This window comes from Dendrobium catenatum, unplaced genomic scaffold, assembly GCF_001605985.2.
Source record: "Dendrobium catenatum unplaced genomic scaffold, ASM160598v2 fragScaff_scaffold_1056, whole genome shotgun sequence".
Classification (NCBI taxonomy): domain Eukaryota; kingdom Viridiplantae; phylum Streptophyta; class Magnoliopsida; order Asparagales; family Orchidaceae; genus Dendrobium; species Dendrobium catenatum.
This window is the reverse complement of record NW_021319518.1, coordinates 678,798-697,543: the sequence shown is the minus strand read 5'-3', so window position 1 is coordinate 697,543 and position 18,746 is coordinate 678,798. Positions and strand designations below refer to the sequence as shown.

General features: G+C 38.5%; 3 protein-coding genes across 3 annotated transcripts; 2 read left to right on the top strand and 1 right to left on the bottom strand.

Annotated features, from left to right (window-relative positions):
• The first annotated feature begins 2,186 nt into the window (after window positions 1–2,186).
• LOC110109182 lies at window positions 2,187–5,856 on the top strand. The gene is made up of 4 exons (XM_020840121.2): window positions 2,187–2,836; window positions 2,918–4,070; window positions 4,880–5,026; window positions 5,137–5,856. The coding sequence occupies exons 1-4, from the start codon at window positions 2,780–2,782 to the stop codon at window positions 5,610–5,612; spliced, it is 1,833 nt and encodes a 610-aa protein (XP_020695780.1). The 5' UTR covers window positions 2,187–2,779; the 3' UTR covers window positions 5,613–5,856.
• A 443-nt stretch (window positions 5,857–6,299) lies between these two features.
• LOC110109161 (pentatricopeptide repeat-containing protein DOT4, chloroplastic) lies at window positions 6,300–8,045 on the bottom strand. Its single transcript, XM_020840099.1, has one exon. The coding sequence runs from the start codon at window positions 8,043–8,045 to the stop codon at window positions 6,300–6,302; it is 1,746 nt and encodes a 581-aa protein (XP_020695758.1).
• Window positions 8,046–14,269: 6,224 nt separating this feature from the next.
• On the top strand, window positions 14,270–17,898 carry LOC110109170 (phospho-2-dehydro-3-deoxyheptonate aldolase 2, chloroplastic). Its single transcript, XM_020840110.2, has 4 exons — window positions 14,270–15,034; window positions 15,152–15,429; window positions 15,519–16,041; window positions 17,186–17,898. The coding sequence occupies exons 1-4, from the start codon at window positions 14,501–14,503 to the stop codon at window positions 17,471–17,473; spliced, it is 1,623 nt and encodes a 540-aa protein (XP_020695769.1). The 5' UTR covers window positions 14,270–14,500; the 3' UTR covers window positions 17,474–17,898.
• Window positions 17,899–18,746: the final 848 nt, after the last annotated feature.

Sequence of the window (18,746 nt, the reverse complement as noted above, 5' to 3'; positions counted from 1 at the left end):
TAACTACGGTCCTTCCGACATCCGTCACCAGACAACGGCCTTTCTAATCACTGTCACCCGCTGATTATGGTCTTTCCAACTTCCATAGCCAGATTGTGTACCTTCCAACCTCTGTCACTATGCAACGATCTTTTCTAACCATTATCGCCCACTGACTACGGTCCCTCCGACCATCATCACCAGATTACGATCCTTTCGACCTCCATCGACCACCGACTATAGTTCTACCGACTAAATAAATATATCAATAGTGACTCTTTCAAGTCACATCATTTAATGCATTCTATATGATGTATATTTGTTACATCAAGCTAAGGCCTTCCCTCCAATGAAGAACCTCATTTATAATCAAATACAAAAACCAGTGGATTTATTCAAACTGGGCTAGGCCCCATGGTTTTTCCCTTTTCAAGGGTTTTCACGTAAAAATCTTTATCTCTTATGAATGTCGCACCTTCTCTTTTATCTGATTATTTGTTGGATTTTCTTATAAAGCTAAGACGTTAAACTATATATTTCTTTACATGACGCAACAGTTTGGCTACGTCTATGGGAACATGGTTTTCGACTGGCGGGCAATTTGTGCTCCAATCTCAAAAAGTCGTTCGTGTTAACATCCTTGCATCAGCTAATGCTGCATGCATCAATTTCATGGGAATTAAATGCGGATCGGGGCAACCTTGTTTACAGTCATGGTCAAGAAGATTCCATCAACTCTTTCAATATCCAAGAAGATATCTTGGGATTATAAAGCTTATAGTAGATGGAACAATACTTCCAATAATTTTCAAACTTTATACATTACCTAATTTGACTTCTACTCCTTGGGCAAGGTCTTAATATCGACATCAAAAAGGCAGTAACCGTCTAAAAAAAAATCATTTTTCACCTTTGATTCGGGATACACACGACGTTCGGTCCCTCCTAATCAAGTAAAAAGTGATCATAGGGGGATTTAATTCGACCTCTTATATATAGGTTAATATCATCGAGCAGTGCTCTAACATACAACCTCGGATATGTCATACATTATTGGTGGATTCTCTCAACCTCTTTCATATAGGTTAACGTCATCGAGTGATGTTTTGACATATAATATCGGGTAAGTCATATATCTTTGATAGATTCTCTCGACCTCTTCCATATATGTTAATGTCATAGAGCAGTGCTCTTGCATACAACTTCGGATAAGTCATACATCCATGGTGGATTCTCTCGACATCTTCCATATAGGTTAACGTTATCGAACAACGCTCTGACATACAACCTCGAATAAGTCATTCATGCTTTGTGGATTCTTTCGACCTCTTATATATAAGTTAACATTATCAAGTAGTGGACTAACATACAACCTCGAATAAAGTTATACATCCTTTGTGGATTCTCTCTACCTCTTCCATATAGGTTAATATCATAGTAAAAAGTAAAACCAACAAATTTCAAAGCGAGATCGTGTTGCGGCTGTTGGTCGATAGAAGAAATTTCTTTCGGTGATCTTGCACTCGAATCCTCTAATCTGCTCGAGAAAAAAAATTCAAGGCATGCAAGGGCTGATTTTTGTTTTGGGAGAGGATGTTTAGACCAATTAAGATAAATTTATACACACATTATATCCATAAATTTAAATTTAAAATCTCTTAATTGATAGCCAAATTTTACAACATATGAGTTGCATGTGTGAGAACTAGGGGTGCAGACGATGGGACGAGCTCGGCGACGATCTCACAGCGAGAATTTTCGAGCTTGACGAAAGACGCGACGGGACGAGCTCAGGATGATGGACTCGACGACAGATACAACGACGAGCGATCTCGACAACAGACGGACCTCAGGGCGACCACGATTACGCTCAAACTGCTTGGTACGACGATCTCGACGGTAGACGTGACGACAACGTAGGGCCACGGGAGGACGAACGCTACAACCAGCGATGGATCTCGATCTCGACAGCAGAACTCGATGAGCCGCTCGACTAGAAGACGAGTGGAGCTCGAGCTCGAGCTTGGTCTTTGATAGTCAAGCTCGACTCGAGCTCAACTCGATTCGTTTCCACCCCTAGTGAGAACTGATCAAAATAGGTTTGGCGAAAGTGAATAAAAAATCAACTTTGTTTTAGTAAAATACAACCAGAAATAATATTTTAACAAATCCAAATTACGTTGAACTTGTTTTGCCCGCGCCAGAGGGAGGACGAGCGCGGCCAACTGCGTGTCAGACAAGGTCTCCTGACCTAGCCTATTTCTAAGCTCTTCATCCTCGTTACCATTAGAAACTTTTTTCTCAACCTCCCAAGTCCCAAACTAAACTTGCCTGAAGCTCTTCGACTTCTCGCTCTCCCTCGCGCAACGTTGCGATCTTTCTACTGACGGGTTCATGTCGTTTGGCTTTGCGGGTTTAATTTTCAGGACGGATTCATGAAGAAGCAAACTTGATATCGCGTCTACATTTCTATCATTGGAGAGGAATTTCCAAGAACAGTACTGAGAAAATCGAGGGAGCAGGATTTCTTCCTCTTTTACTTTTTCTGCCCCAGTATTCTTTCTTTGGGAATTTCTGTAGAATTCTGAACGGATATATCCAATTTTAAGGAATTTTTAGTATAATCGGTCCTGGACAATTTACATATAGAACTATTGGGGTTATTATATAGTTTCCTTCTTTATCTTGTTAGTTCTGTAGAATTGGGGGGAGATCTTTGTATCAGTAGGAGAAGCCAAGGTTTGTAATTCTTCAATTCCTGCAATTGTTTCACATTCCTTTCCTTTGTAAATATCACTTCATGGCAAAGTTTGCCTGTTTGCCTTCCTTCTCGGTTGTAAAAAAGAAGAAATCCAAGGTGAGTAATAATTTCGTTTTTTATTTTACTTTTCTCATTCCTTTTCAAGCTGTGAGCTAATTTGGCAACCTTCTTATCTAGGTAATTTCCAAAGCTGCGGATGGTTGTAAGAAGGGAAGCAGCAAGTGTGACCTTCGGGTTAAGCCTACTGATCTTTTCAGCACTTCTCCTGAGAATGGCCTTAAAGAGCACCATTTAACTTTCTCAAACTCATTCCCCTCCGTAGAGAAAGCAACTTCTATCACTACTACAGGAGAGGCAGATTATGAGGGGGGTGATGAGCATAGTGAGATTCAATCAATGAAGAGAGATTACTCTGACTTAGATCTCCAACCCAAAGGGGAACTTTCCTCCCATGGATCCAACAATGACTTAAACAATTATGTTTTTGAGAAGATGGAGACAAATAAAGAGATTGTTGCTGAGGCAATGATGGCTAGTGGGCATGTTAGTGACCCAGGGATGGAGCCGACAGCTTCCTTAGGGCCACCAGTGCTTGAGCGCTCATGTTCAAACATTGAGACCAGGCATGCTAAACAATGGAGGTCAAGTTCTTACAGTAGCCTCCAGAACTTGTCAGGAAATGGCAGAGTAGAAATGATTAGTGAAAATTATAGTAGTCCATTATCTGCTAGGACTTCTTGCAGTGCTGATGGTTTGAAGCTAAAGAGATGGCCTTCAAGCCAGGTTCTTCCCTCTCGTAGCAAGAAGGTATGGTGGAAACTCTTCCTTCGGAGCCACAGTAATCTCCACAAGCCTCAAGCTTCTCGAAAGCTAGTTTCAGTGCTCGGTGCTCCAAATCTAAAGGGCTGGTATACGTCTGATGACCATGAACTTTACCAAAAATCTAACAAGTGGAAGAAAACAGTAGTGCCTGAGAACCAATGGCCTGCATTCTCTCTAGAGCCTTCTCGTGTGGAGAGATTTAATGCCTGGGTAAATGGCCTTAATGATTGTTCATTCATTCCAGTTACTGTTGAAGAGGATTGTGATGGCTTGGAAAATGAACAAACTGCCGATCTACAGAACTTGGAGACTGTAGAATCCTCTGAAAAACCTTGTTCTAACACTAATCGTCGTGTGGCGGAGGAGGTGGCACAAGCAAACAATATTATCCAATCTTTAAATACTTTCTCAACGGTGGCGCATATCCCCGGCAGTGGATTGAAGGTTATTCCATCCATTTCAGCCTTTGCCTGCCTTCGAACTGTCAATCTATCTGGCAACTGCATAGGTATGTACCTTAAGGGGGTGTTTGGTATTTGATTTGGTTGTAGTTTTAAGTAGGATTTAACATAAATCCAGCCAAACGCATTCTGAGCGTCTGTAAATCCTGCGAATCCGTAAATCGGGGATTTATGGATTTACAGCATAAATCCCGGTAAATTTGGGTAAATCCTAATACCATTCTTCGGCGGATTTACGGGATTTGGCCGAAGAAGCGCACGAAAGGAAGAAAGTTACCTTCACAGAGAGCGAGCTCCCGTCGTTGCTTCCGATCGAAATGTTCTAACTTCCGAAGGATCGAAGTCAAGCAGCAACAAAGAAGCGCGACTAGTGCAATCTCTACACCTCCTGCAAAGCGATGAAGCCGAACAGGAACAACGAAAAACAGAAGATGAAAAGCAAACCCTAGATCATCTTAATTAATATAATTTAAATTATTTGTTATTAAGCAAATTAATTAAATAAATGATTTATTATTTGGCATAGGATCAACTCAAATTTATAACACGTGTATTAATGTTACTTAATATTACTCCTTCAATTTTAAATCTCCAAATGTTTTAAATCCTCTAATATGTTGCCAAACAACTTCTCTGGATTTACCAGGATTTAATATTTATCATGCCAAACACTTTTCAAGATTTATCAGCCTAGGATTTACTAAATCCGGATTTACAGAATTTACTAAATCTTACTAAAGTTGAATCCAATCCGATACCAAACACCCCCTAAATCTGGGTGTGATCAATAAGATGATTACCCTGCTAACAATTCCTTACGCGCATATAAATATTTCACTCCTTTCTGTCTTTGCAGTTAACATTACTCCTGGAAGTCTCCCTAAGAGTCTTCACACTCTTGACTTATCTCGGAATAGTATATCAAATATCGAAGGGCTTGGAAACCTCGAAAGGTTGAGGGTTCTCAATCTAAGTTACAATCGGATCGCAAAAATTAGTCATGGTAAGCACATATTGTAATTCCAATAATAAATGGCTTCTTTTTTCTGTTTGTAGAATCTGATAAATGAAAATGCATAGCAAGCTACTTGATTGATCAATCTATCCATTCAGGACTATCGAGTTGCACTCTAATCAAGGAGCTGTACCTTGGGGGTAATAAGATTAGTAATGTGGAAGGCCTTCACCGTCTCCTAAAGCTTACAGTGCTGGACCTCAGCTTCAACAAGATAATAACAGTCAAGGGACTAGGCCAACTTGTAGCAAACTATAACTCCCTTTTGGCTCTTAATCTACTTGGCAATCCAATACTGGCCAACATAGGAGATAATCAGCTCAGAAAGGCAGTTTTGAGCCTTCTGCCGCATGTTACTTATCTGAATAAGCAGCCTATCAAGCCTCACAAAGTGCGGGAGGTTGTGAGTGAGAAAGTAACTAAGGCAGCTCTAGGAGATGCAGCAGGGAGCTCTAAAAGGAAGTTGACAAAACGATTGAGCCATGGCTCTGGCTCATTACCCAAGAGCAAGGTTACTGAAACCAGCAAGCATGGCAAGAGTAGACACTCTACTTCTGGTGATAAGCTCATTTGAACTTCATAATGGTCATTTTGTGCGCAATTTTTTTCTTGAACAGGATTTGTTTCTTTTTTTTTTTTTCAATTTTGTCGAGAAATTTGTGTCTTATGCTATGTAATAGTTTGACAAAATATATATCCTAGTAAAGAACTATAGCTTTATTCATAGCTAGGTTTCTCCAGTGGAATTTAGACATGTATCATAATTTTGAATTTGGGCTATTTCATTTGCTGTAGAAATAGATTCAATACCAATGCAATCTGACGTTTTTCATATGTTCTATTTAGTAGTATTGTCTTAATGATCACTACCCCACGTAGTGGAATAAAGGCTTGATGTTGTTGTTGTTGTTATCGTCTTAATGATCACAAAAATACATAGAAAGATAAATGGTTCTTTTAAACTGTTCTTCCTCTCATTTATTTTTTAAATATTATGGCATTTCTCTATGTAAGGCTCATTTAAAAAAAAAAAAAAAATCTCTTGAAAACTTTTGCCTAATGGATTGACCAAGCAGGGACAAAATACCTGATACATATAGATCCTGGAAGTCCTTAGTGAATCAACTTTTGTGCTTGTATCCTTATCTCGTTGGTATCTTCAATATGTTCAGTGTCTAGAATGAACAAATGTGGCATGGATGATGCCACTGTAGTTGAAACATTAAACAAAAGAACCATAAGTATATTAGTCCAGTCTTTCTTAACCTTCAAAACCAACTAATATCTCATCATAATCATAACTAAGAATGTTGGAGTTCAATCTCCTGCACATAAGCATTAACTCTTCCATATCCTGGCAATTCATCATATCTCCTTCTCCAGTCCTAAATTTCTGCACAGCTCCTCTAAGATTAATCAAACTATGACCAGGATCTTTCTTGACCCCATTACCATCCATTAATCTCCTAACCAGTACAGCATCATCCCATCGTTCATTCGCCGCAAAAATACTAGCCAATCCAACATAAGATCCAGAGCTTTCAGGCTCAATTTCAAACAATTTTCTGGCAGAAATCTTTCCAATATCAGCATCTCCCCAGACCTTACAAGCAGCAAGCAGTGCTCCCCAAACTGAACCATCAAACTCCAAATTACTTCTGCTTATAAACTCATAGGCCTCTCTTACCCTCCCTGCTCTGGCTAAAAGATCTACCATGCAGGCATAGTGCTCCTTACTAGGACAAACCCTGTAAACTTCCTCCATAGAATTGAAAAGCTTCCATCCCTCATCCACCAAACCAGAATGACTGCAAGCTGATAACAAGCATGTAAATGTGATGTGTTCAGGAGGAAATGAAGCATTCTGCATTGAATTAAAAACCTCAAAAGCCTCCATGGCATTTCCATGCTTCCCATACCCACAAATCATTGAGTTCCATCCTGCAATGTTTTTCACGTCTTCCATTCTATCAAATGCAACACGAGCAGATTCCAAATCACCACATTTTGCGTACATGTCGATGATTATGCCTTGCAGCACTTCATCTGGGCCAAAACCCCTTGCCGCAGCTTGACCATGGAACTGCCTGGAGAGGCTCAGTAGCCCCAAATGAGCGCAGCTGTTTAACAGTCCCACCATGGTAGAATTGTTTGGAACTAAACCAACCATACACATTTTGTCGAAAATGATGAAGAGGTTCCGAGCAAATCCGTTTCGACCGTAACCCAATATTAAGCTATTGTAGCAGACAATATCCTTGCATTTAATCCTATCAAACACCAACTGGGCAGCATCCAAATTCCCGTTCTTAGCATACAAATCTATAAGCGAACTTCCTGTAAACGCATCATAATTCCAACCTCTCTTTGCAATGTAAGCTTGTAACTGCTTCCCTTCCGGCAGCGAAGCACGGCCGAGCATAACAGTGAGAGTATGGCAATTTGGCGCGATCCCGCTCCACAACATCTCAAGGAATAAACACATTAGTTCATCCTTATGGCCTCTCCCATTAGCATAGCCCATGAGCATGATGGTCCAAGAAACTACATCTCTCATGGGCATAAGATCAAACACCTTGCGTGCAATCGAGAGAAGTCCGCATTTACAGTAAAAACAAACCAAGGCGCTTTGAGTGCGGCAAGCGGATGCCTCCTCCCCGCCATTGCGAACCAAAAAGCCGTGCACCTCTTGCCCGGACTTAAGAGCTTGCAGAGAGGTGCAGCATCGAAGAACCGCGGCAAGGGGAAGCGCGGCGGGCTTTTGCGGGTTATCACTTGCCAATTCACGGAAGAGGTCCAGCGCCTCAAGGGGCTCTCCTTGACGAGAGAGGCTGCGGATAAGGGCGGCCTTCCCGGAATAATCTCTGTAGCGATTTTCATCGAACAGTTGGTGGGCAGAAGAGGGAGAGCAGGAGATTGGCTTGCGTATTCTTATGCTCTGAGAGTGCAAAGCACTGCTATTGCCGGAGAAGGCGGGACTCGAATTCGCGCGGGGAAGCGTCGCCATTGCGACCCTAAGGAAGAAAATTGGCAACTACATATACTTTTTTTTATTAATCATTTATTAATCTCTTGTTAAACTTTTGAGCTAAAAAAATTATTTCAGAACTCCTGTGAGATTTAAAAAAATCATTTATTATCATTCTTCTCCTCGGTCATTGATCAGTTGGTGGCACGGCGTTTCCGTGTGGTTTTTTTTATTTTTTATTTATTTATTTTGTAAAATAAATTTAACTCAGCTATAGTCAACAACTTTGACTACATTAAAAATTGGTATCAATTTAATTGATAATAATATTATAAGTTTTAAAATTTATATCTACAATTAACTTTTTTTCACATAATTTGAGAGAACATGACATTTGTGGAGCATTTATTTGATATATTAATGTTAACAAAAGTAAAAGATAACCATACTCACACCTAAGTTTTTTTTTTTTTTTTACTCGCACCTAAGTGTTAAAATATAAACACGGAGCATTTTTTATACCATCAATTAAACATTAAATATAAATCTCAATATATTTTAATTTACTTCAATAAATTATGCAACAAAATAGATTATGCATGACAATCTCTCTCTCTATCTCTCTTTATATATATACACACACATACAAATAGCTCACAGAATAGTTGGATACATTCTCTTGGGACCACTCAAGAGGAGCCATGGGTCTAGAATTAACATGTAACATTGTAATAATATCTATGTGTATCTTTTTTTAGCCTTTCTGTGACATTCGAAAACCTATAAATCTGAGGTGATAATGAACATGAAAAAGAGGAGGGAAATTGTTGAAATTTAACAAAATTGCAACTAGATAAAACACCTAAACTAATGATAGAACAAAAGCAATATGTGATTCTGATAAATTTTGGAGCAAAAGAGTTAATATCAAAGATGAATTTGACATTAGATTTGCAATGATTTAAAACTTTGATATAAGACACAGAAAACGTTTCGAGGCTTAAGCCTTAGTGTTGCCAATGAGGCTAGCGCTTTTTCTATGGGATGCTTCACAATTGAGGAGGCGCCTCATAAGCTCAAATCAAAAAGAAATAATTAATGTACATCCCTAAATTGCCTTCACAAATATCCTCATAGGTAGTGACTAGGTTGTGATGAGGATATTTTATCTTAGGAATATATGCCTTTTGAGTACTCATCCACGGTCCTTAGAATTTTCCGAAGGAGAGAGAGCCATTCATACTCATTTGCTCAAAGAACTCACCCTACACTTGGCTACCAGGAGGCACCTCATCAGAAAAGCAGATCATCACTCATCTCATTAAAACCCCAACATTCTGAAGCTCTCCAGACTCGCTCATGAGAGGGCATCTTCCTTAGGCAACACCAAGCTTCTAGTGTCACTCGCTTATATCTCGAAACAACTCTCTATCCACAGTAGTGAAATCATAGAGTGAGTTAACAACTCAGTAGGTTACTAAGAACTTACGACTACAATTAATGCATGATAATAAAAGTAGTATATATATAATCATTCAATACATATCAGTATAAACATGTAATTATAAGAATATGTGGCAATCAAGATGAACAAAGTTATTTCCTACGATCAAGAAAAATCAATATAATTCAAATTCAATTTTTAGTAGTGCTATCTAAGATTAGTTTATTATGTCATTCTTATGCCCACGTCAAATACAACATAATGGGTATGTCATGAATAAAACATTATACTTTATTTAAATCTATATGTCAATTCATGTACATATTAGTATCACTACATTTGTCCTAAACATCTTGTAAAGTATCAATGCACGTATATCATGTTCACCATCAAATGTAATACATCATGCATATCATCTAATTCATATATATCATAAGTCATACATATTAATTTTATTTATCTTGTTAGTTGTATTAGATAAGTGTATCAATCATCTCTAGTATCACACACATAATATATTATGTCATGTCACTACTCATACAATTAGTTATGCATGATTATGGCATATGCATATGTAAGTAAGGTAGGAAATTTGGCTACATGTGATATTTTTTCTTATATCGTCTTGTATAACAACTCTACCAGAATCAATCTCATAATATCAGTCATATTGCCAGAAATAAATCTCAAATCATATATCATAGTCAGGTGACTTTAATGTAATAAGTCATCACTTTCTGGTCATAAGCATATCATATCATATTAGTCAATCTCTTTATATATCATATTTCATATCACTTAGGATTACACCATAAATTTTATTTAAAAAAATGTCTGTCGGCTCACCATCCTGTACAGAAAAACATGTTTCTAACTAGCCTTTCTTATTTTTACACAAAATTCATATTGTGTAAATTATAATAATAAGCATCATCATATACATAGTATATTTAATAAGTATATCATGTTAATCTATCTAATATGCATGTATTATGCCAAAATGGATGTCATACCAAAAAAATTATAAATGAATGCATAACATATATTTCATGCCCAAATACACTATACTTGTCAGAACCCAATCCAATATGAGCCACAAATAGAACTGGCCATATTGTGTTGCGTTGCTTGTTACATAAGATAAAAGTTTTGAGGACTCTAGAATTTTTCAATTTTAAACAGAACATAGACTTCTAATTGACTTCCGATAAGTGAAAAAATACTCATCCACAAATTTATTTTCATTTCATTAATTAAGATGTATAAATAAAAATTATATAATATATTACATGGCTACAAACCAGAGCATAGCATATAAAAAACTAGTAAAGGTTGTACCGAAATTATATATATATATATATATACCTCTACAAACTCAGATAGGATAGATTATGAATCCTCAGCTACTCAATTGGCACTTTCCCTTTCCCCGGACCTGAAATATATTGCAAAATAGGTGTAAGCCAACACAGCTTAACAATTCACTCTCATTTATATAAATTTTTAATAATTCACTTATTAGTTATTACACATCTAACTAAAAGTAAAGAAAATTCATTAAAAATTTATCATACTGAGCATAATATTAATTATAGATAACTAAAATAAAATAAATGTACACTGAAAGTAAATAAATAAGAATTTCATATATTAGAATATAAAGTAAAAGAATTTTCTCAAACCTTTATACCATTCATCATAAACATATACTAGAATTCAGATTCTTATGACTCTATGTACTAGCATATAAGAAAATAGACTCTTATAACTCCCGATGCTTAACATATATCATAGTTTTACAATACTAACACTTGATAATTTTATACTCGGTATTACTCTATTCATTTCAATTAAAATATATATTCAAAATCAATAAGTAGAATTTCAATATAAAGTAATAAAAATGCTTATAATAATGATATATACTGCATACCAAAAGTTACACGATGAAATTTCACTAAAATGAGATATTCTGCATTTTTATGGATTTCAAAAAGGGAAAAATAGATAAAATACAAAACCCTTGAAAACATAGTTATGATTAAGACTGTGTACCACAGTAAGAGCATTTTTCACAATAAGCGACCAAAAATACTAGCTTGATCCGCATTTTCTCTCCCCTCTTTCTTCATTCTCTCTCTTTCTTTCTCTCCTCTTCTATCTCTTCACTCACCTAGCTAGGAACTTTTATTTTATCCAGTGAACGTAAGCTCCTCTACGTTCGGTTTTAGACCAAAACAGCGCAATACCGAGTACAGAGTTGTACCGAGTTTTTTAAAAAAACTCGGTATTGCGCTGTTTTGGTCTAAAACTGAACGTAGAGGAGCATACGTTCACTGGATGTAATAAAAGTTCCCTAGCTAGGGATGGAATTGGGGAGGGAGATGGTGTGGCGAGGGTTTTTAGAATAATACTTTTAGATATTTTATTTTAAAAAATAAATTTCAAACCCAATGTCGCAACGCTCCATCAAATCCTAGAAAATCCATGAGCTTGGCATGGCAGCGCTCCACAAATGCCATGCTGTATTGTTTGCAAGGCCAAAATTTTCACAATAATTCATTTTCAAATTTTAGGTTATTACACAAAAATACTCTTAAGTGCTCATTGAAAATTAAAAAAAAAATAATGACCGTATTTGGTTGGTTGCTGCAATTGTTTAAGCATTAATATGATTATTACTTATCATTTTCACTTTTTTTTTGTTCGATTTTTATTTTATAAAATTGATTAAGCCAAAATAAGAATTACACTAATGTCATCAATCAATAAATGAAAATTTCATGAACATTAAATAAACAATAATCATAAAGATATTCTTATTTATTATCTGTATCAAATTTATAAATATTAGGAAATATTATTTGATATTTATCTTGACATATGTTATTTAAGTTTGAAAAAACTAATTTCATTAATTCAAAATTAAATCAAACAAATTAAATTATAATTTAATTCGATTTAAGTCAATTCAAAAATATAATTCAATCAATTCAATTTTTTAAATTTTATAACTTATAAAATTTTATTTGACTAATTTATAAATCTTGATACGGCATCACAAAATTAGCTTGATCGGACACGAATCTCGAGACAAAAGCTAGTTGGAAACTTCAAAAATTAATTTTGGGCGCACCCGAACTTTGATTTCAGCGAGCTTACAGTCAAACTGAGCGTCTCGGAAATACGAACCCAACGACACCAAGATCAACCCAATCCGAGCCCAAATGAGTCCGAATCAAGGGCTCAAAGCGCGGTTGGAAGATTCAAACTGCAATTTGAGTTACCAAACGGTCTTCGATTTTGACGAGCTTATACTCGAATCGAACGGCTCGACGAGACAAATCCAACGAGCCCAAGATCGCAGAATTCCGACATCATTAAGGCCTTCAAATTCCCAATGAACGGTGCATGATCAAAGGATTCGATATCGGCCGTCCATTCGACCACTCCCTATTCGCCCCTGATCTAACGCCTATTTACGGTCCGTGCCACTCCAAAAAATCTATAAATAGAGCCCTCATTTCTCATGAGAGGGGACCCCAAGCAAGAGAGAGAAGAAGAGAAGAGAAGGAAGAAGAGAAGGAAGGAGCTCCTCCTCGACAGCCGCCGGACCACCGCCGGGCCACCGCAGGAACCTCGCCGGACCACCGCCGGACCACCGCAGGAACTTAAGGCCTGATGTTCAGAACCGACGTCTTAGTCAAGGCCAGACCATCAACACCCGATCTTCCAAGTGACACTGGGTCTAACACCTGACTCCTTGTCTCCTACCGCCTACGGTCCTTCTGACCTCTGTCACCTACTACGATCCGTCCGACCAACATAACTAGACAACGGTCTTTCAGACCCCAGTCTCCTACCGACTACGGTCCTTCAGGCCTTCGTCGCCTACTATGGTCCTTCCGACCTCCATCAACAGACAATGGTCTTTCTGACCCCGGTCTCCTGCCGACTACGGTCCTTCTGACCAGACAAACATGGATATGTAATTCCTACCATGTAATGCAATCTATATGATGTAGATTTGCTACATCAATCCAAGGCCTTCTCCCAAGGAAGGGCCTCATTTGTAATCGACTGCAAATACTAGTGAATTCATTCAAACTGGGCCAGGCCCCATGGTTTTTCCCCCTTTTTAGGGGTTTTCCACGTAAAAACTTTGGTGTCTCTTATGAATGTTACACCCTCTTACTTATCTGTTTGTGTGATGGATCTTCGTACAATGCTAAGACGTTAAACTAAATATTTCTCTACCGTCGCAAATACTCCAGGACGCAACAAATCTAATCATTCAACTCCATGAAATACACCTCTTATCATGCTACACCATTTAAACTTTAAGGGGTCTTTTGATTCGCTTAAAAAAGTAAAATGAATACAATATAAACTCATTAATAATGCAGTTGATGGTTATTCATAGCCAACAGTAGCGATGGACAACCTGTAGCCGACAGTAATACTGGTGGCCACAACTAGCAACCAACAAGCAATAAGCTATAGCTTGCGGTGACAGACGATGGTTGGTTGGTGACAGTGATAAATTTAATGATAAAAATTTTATAGTGCATTTAAAATTAACTAAATTTAATTTAATTTTAATTTATATCAAAATTAAATTAAATTTTAAATTTTAAGTTTTTAACTAATTCAACATTTTTGTTATAAATTTGTTTATTAAAATGTACTCATTTCACTTCAATGTGCGCAGCACAAAGAATATTCTTTTGCTTGTTTAATGGTTTAAAAAAAAAAAACTTTATTGACACGATCCAAGCCTGTTAGGTGCAGCTGGTTAAAAAAAAAGCAAAATAATTCAAATATTTTCCAAATTTGCCATCACCTCCTTCCTCCAACTACCACGTGATGTAATGAAGCTCACCAACCCCCGAATTAACGACGCCGCTCTTCTATCTCCTTCTTATAAAAGATCTATGCGCTTAGCCGGATCCTGCTCAGGGCAAAAACCTCTGCAGTCCTTCTCGCTCTCTCTATCCCGCATTGGGAAAATAAGAAATCTTGAGAGAAACGTGAAGGACAGAACAAGAAAATGGCACTCGCAGGTGGTTCAACCCTTTCCACCAACCCCCTCTTGAAACGCCACCACCTCCCTTCAGCCTCAGCCACCACAATCGCTGGCTCCTCTAATTTACAGCAACAGGCGATCTTACCATCCAAGCCTTTTTCGGCTACCCGATCAATCTCCGCCGTGCACGCGGCGGAGCCAACCAAGAACCCTGTCTTCACCGACAAGCCCTCGCTGGTGACGAGGCCTGGGAAGTGGACCCCGGACAGCTGGACGTCTAAGAAGGCGCTGCAGCTTCCGGTGTATCCTAAAAAGGAAGAACTGGACTCGGTTCTACGCACTATCGAGAACTTCCCGCCGATTGTATTCGCTGGCGAGGCCCGAAACCTGGAGGAACGACTCGGAGATGCTGCCCTCGGCAAGGCCTTCCTCCTCCAGGGCGGCGATTGCGCCGAGAGCTTCAAGGAGTTCAACGCCAACAACATCAGAGATACCTTTCGCATCGTCCTTCAGATGGGCGTCGTTCTCATGTTCGGCGGCCAGATGCCGGTCATCAAGGTAAAATTATTTCCTTAAGCATATCCGTAGATCTGGATCTGGATGAAGTTCCTGCTCCTTTCTACCGCCCGATCTGTTGGCTACAGTCTCTAACCGCTGGATCTGTGTACGTATCAGGTTGGGAGAATGGCGGGGCAGTTCGCAAAGCCGAGATCAGATCCGTTTGAGGAGAAGGATGGGGTCAAGCTGCCGAGTTACAGGGGGGATAACGTGAACGGCGACGCGTTCGATGAGAAATCCAGGGTTCCGGATCCCCAAAGAATGATCAGGGCCTACTGCCAATCGGCAGCCACCCTCAATCTTCTCCGCGCCTTCGCCACCGGCGGTTACGCAGCCATGCAACGCGTCACCCAATGGAATCTCGACTTCACCGAGCACAGCGAGCAAGGCGACAGGTACAATCTCAAATCCTCGCCTTCCCAGTTGTAGTAAAATTGGGGCATGGCTCTTGGCGTCATGGTGTTTGGTGATTTGTCTGAACCAGGTACTTGGAACTCGCTCACCGAGTGGACGAGGCGCTGGGATTCATGGCGGCCGCCGGATTGACGGTGGACCACCCAATTATGCAGACGACCGACTTCTGGACTTCGCACGAGTGCCTGCTGCTTCCCTACGAGCAGGCACTCACCCGCGAGGACTCTACCTCAGGGCTCTACTACGACTGCTCGGCCCACATGCTGTGGGTCGGCGAGCGAACCCGGCAGCTTGACGGTGCCCACGTCGAGTTCCTCCGTGGTGTCGCTAATCCCCTCGGAATCAAGGTCAGCGACAAGATGAACCCAAGCGATCTTGTCAAGATCATTGAGATCCTGAACCCGCGCAACAAGCCCGGGAGGATCACCATAATTACGAGGATGGGTGCAGAGAACATGAGGGTGAAGCTTCCCCACCTCATCAGGGCCGTCCGCTCCGCCGGCCAGATTGTTACTTGGGTTAGTGATCCCATGCACGGGAACACCATCAAGGCCCCCTGCGGCCTCAAAACTCGCCCTTTTGATGCTATCCGAGTAAGTCCATTGAACCTTTGAATCCTCAAGTTGCAAAATAAGTTGCCTTTGACAAAAAATTGAATTTTAATTGAATTTCTTATGTCTGAATGGAAGGAAATTTAACAATTTTGTGATCAATCTTAAACTATTTTTTATGAAAATATATTCAACACCTAATTTTTCGCTCGCTGTTTATATGTCTCTGTCCATATTAGCTACCGTTTGATTCTTATGAGTGGAATCTGGAATATGCTGAGCGGTGGGGACAAATTGGTTGAGAGTCTTCTCATCAATTTTGGTCCCCCGTTCAAACATGTTGTACCTAACCCTCTCTAATCTAATATGCGGTTAACGCTCAACTTCCCAAACGTCTATTGTGGATCTAAATTTAAAAACTCTAATCATCATCATTAGCTTCATCCCAATAATTGCATTTGTTGTATACTTTCTTTATTGATCGTTTACTTTTTTTTTTTTTGTGGTATTTGTTTATTCGACGCTTGTTTATTAGGTATTCTTCAACCTGTCATACCTGTCCAAATTATTGACATTTATTAGGATTTGTTGGTTTATTAGTATCTGTCATGTGATGGAGAAATTATTCCGTGCGGACATCGGACACATCTTATCGTTCAGAGACGAATCAAGTGCAGCCATGTCATCCAATACCAGTAGCACCAAGCTCAATACTGAGCCACCCTACCTAGTAGCGGGTGACATGACACATTTTCATTGGGTTTTGGACGACGTTCGGTGTCCGCACAGAATATTTCATCCATGTGATGATATATTATTGGTAGATATCAATTATTTGATTTATCTAATTTTATGCTATTAAAATATGTCAATTATTTGATTGATTGACATCTTTAACTGATATTTCTATAAATAGTACGTTAGCCCTGTTCAATTAAATTAAAATAGCCATCATCATCGATATTAGTCTAAAGATAAAAGTTTATGAATTTAAACTATTTCTTTCTAAGTAATTGGCTAATTGATGGTTCGCACCAATCATTCCAACTACCACCGCTCTGGTCTAAAGATATTTAGAGGGGAGTCGTGGCAGTTGGAACAAGTGGTACCGAGCCGTGCCAACCACTTTCTATGAGAGGGAAACGGAGTAAACGTGTTGATGGTTTTGGGCTGATGTGTCTGGCAGGCGGAGGTGCGAGCCTTCTTCGACGTGCATGAACAGGAAGGAAGCCACCCAGGCGGCGTGCACTTGGAGATGACAGGGCAGAACGTGACGGAATGCATCGGCGGTTCCCGAACGGTAACTTTTGACGACCTGAGCTCGAGGTACCACACCCACTGCGACCCAAGGCTGAACGCCTCCCAGTCGCTCGAGCTCGCCTTCATCATCGCTGAACGTCTCAGGAAGCGAAGGATTGACTCCAACCAGGCCGTTTCTGCTGCTGCTGCGTACTCCTCTTTGCTTGGACTATGAACAATGGGACCCACCTCCATCTAAGGTAGGTGATGTGTCTATTTGTGGGCGAATTATTGTGTCCGGTCACCGGAGGTCCGGACATCCAATCCAGACGAGTCACCTCATCCAAATACATCTGGCCCCGGTGTATTTTGGTGATGTGGCGCTTCTGGATTGGTATCCGGACGAATCCGAACACCGGACGTAATAATTTACCCTATTTGTGGGTCCCTTCTTTTGAAGATGTGTTTATTAGATAATAATGGACTTATTTTGGCTCACCTATACGGTAATATAAAGCTTGTGATAATGGAGTTAGTTGTTGTGATATTGGACTGAAATGTTGGGTTGGGGTTGCTAAATCATGTGATAATTCGTCTTAGGAACCAAAAGGTGCTAAATAAATACAAAATCGTAGAGGAAGAATTTCACTCTTTCTTTTTTTTTTTTTCCTTTGTTTTATACTTTTATTTATTGCTGCAATAAGAGTAAATCATCTCATGTTTTTTTTTTTTTTTGTAATTTATATTGACCTTGTAAAGTTATATAATAAGAATTGATGTGTATGTCAAATGTATTTTAACATTATTAAAATATGCATGCTGAAATATTAATTAATTTTAAAATGATAATGAAGTGGAAAATTTTTAAAATTAAAAATATGATTTTGTAATCAGTTTTGTGCTTATATTTTTTATTAATTGTTAACATATTTATTAATAACTTTTAGAGTAAAATATCTTATGTTTTTTATAAATAAAATAATTCTATATACTTAAACTTATAAGTACAAAATTTAAATAATAAGGAAAATAATTAAATAGTTGTATACATATTTATGCGAAATTGCTTCTAAAATTTATTGTAGAATGATATTATAAAGAGCTTAAAAAACTTTTTAAAAATTATAATTAATCCAATCATATTATTCAGTTCTAACTGTTAGGTCATAAAAATTCATTGATAAAAAATTTTGATGTGACATTAATGAGAGTATCAAGAGCAAAATGTTCGAAAAAATAGAAATAATTAATTAAAAAAATTAATATATTAATAACTGAAATTAAAGACAGATTGGCATAAAAGCCGTATTAAATGGCTCGCGAAAATCACATAAGAGGCCTAAACAACTTTAAACCCGCATCAAATAGTCAATAAATATTATAATCGTGAAAAAACAGAATTAAAAAACAATTTGCCATAAATACCATTTGCAGTTAAATAATAATCTATCGAAACGAAAAATTAATTTACACCATTTTTCAATATAAACTTCATTTCAGAAGGTTTT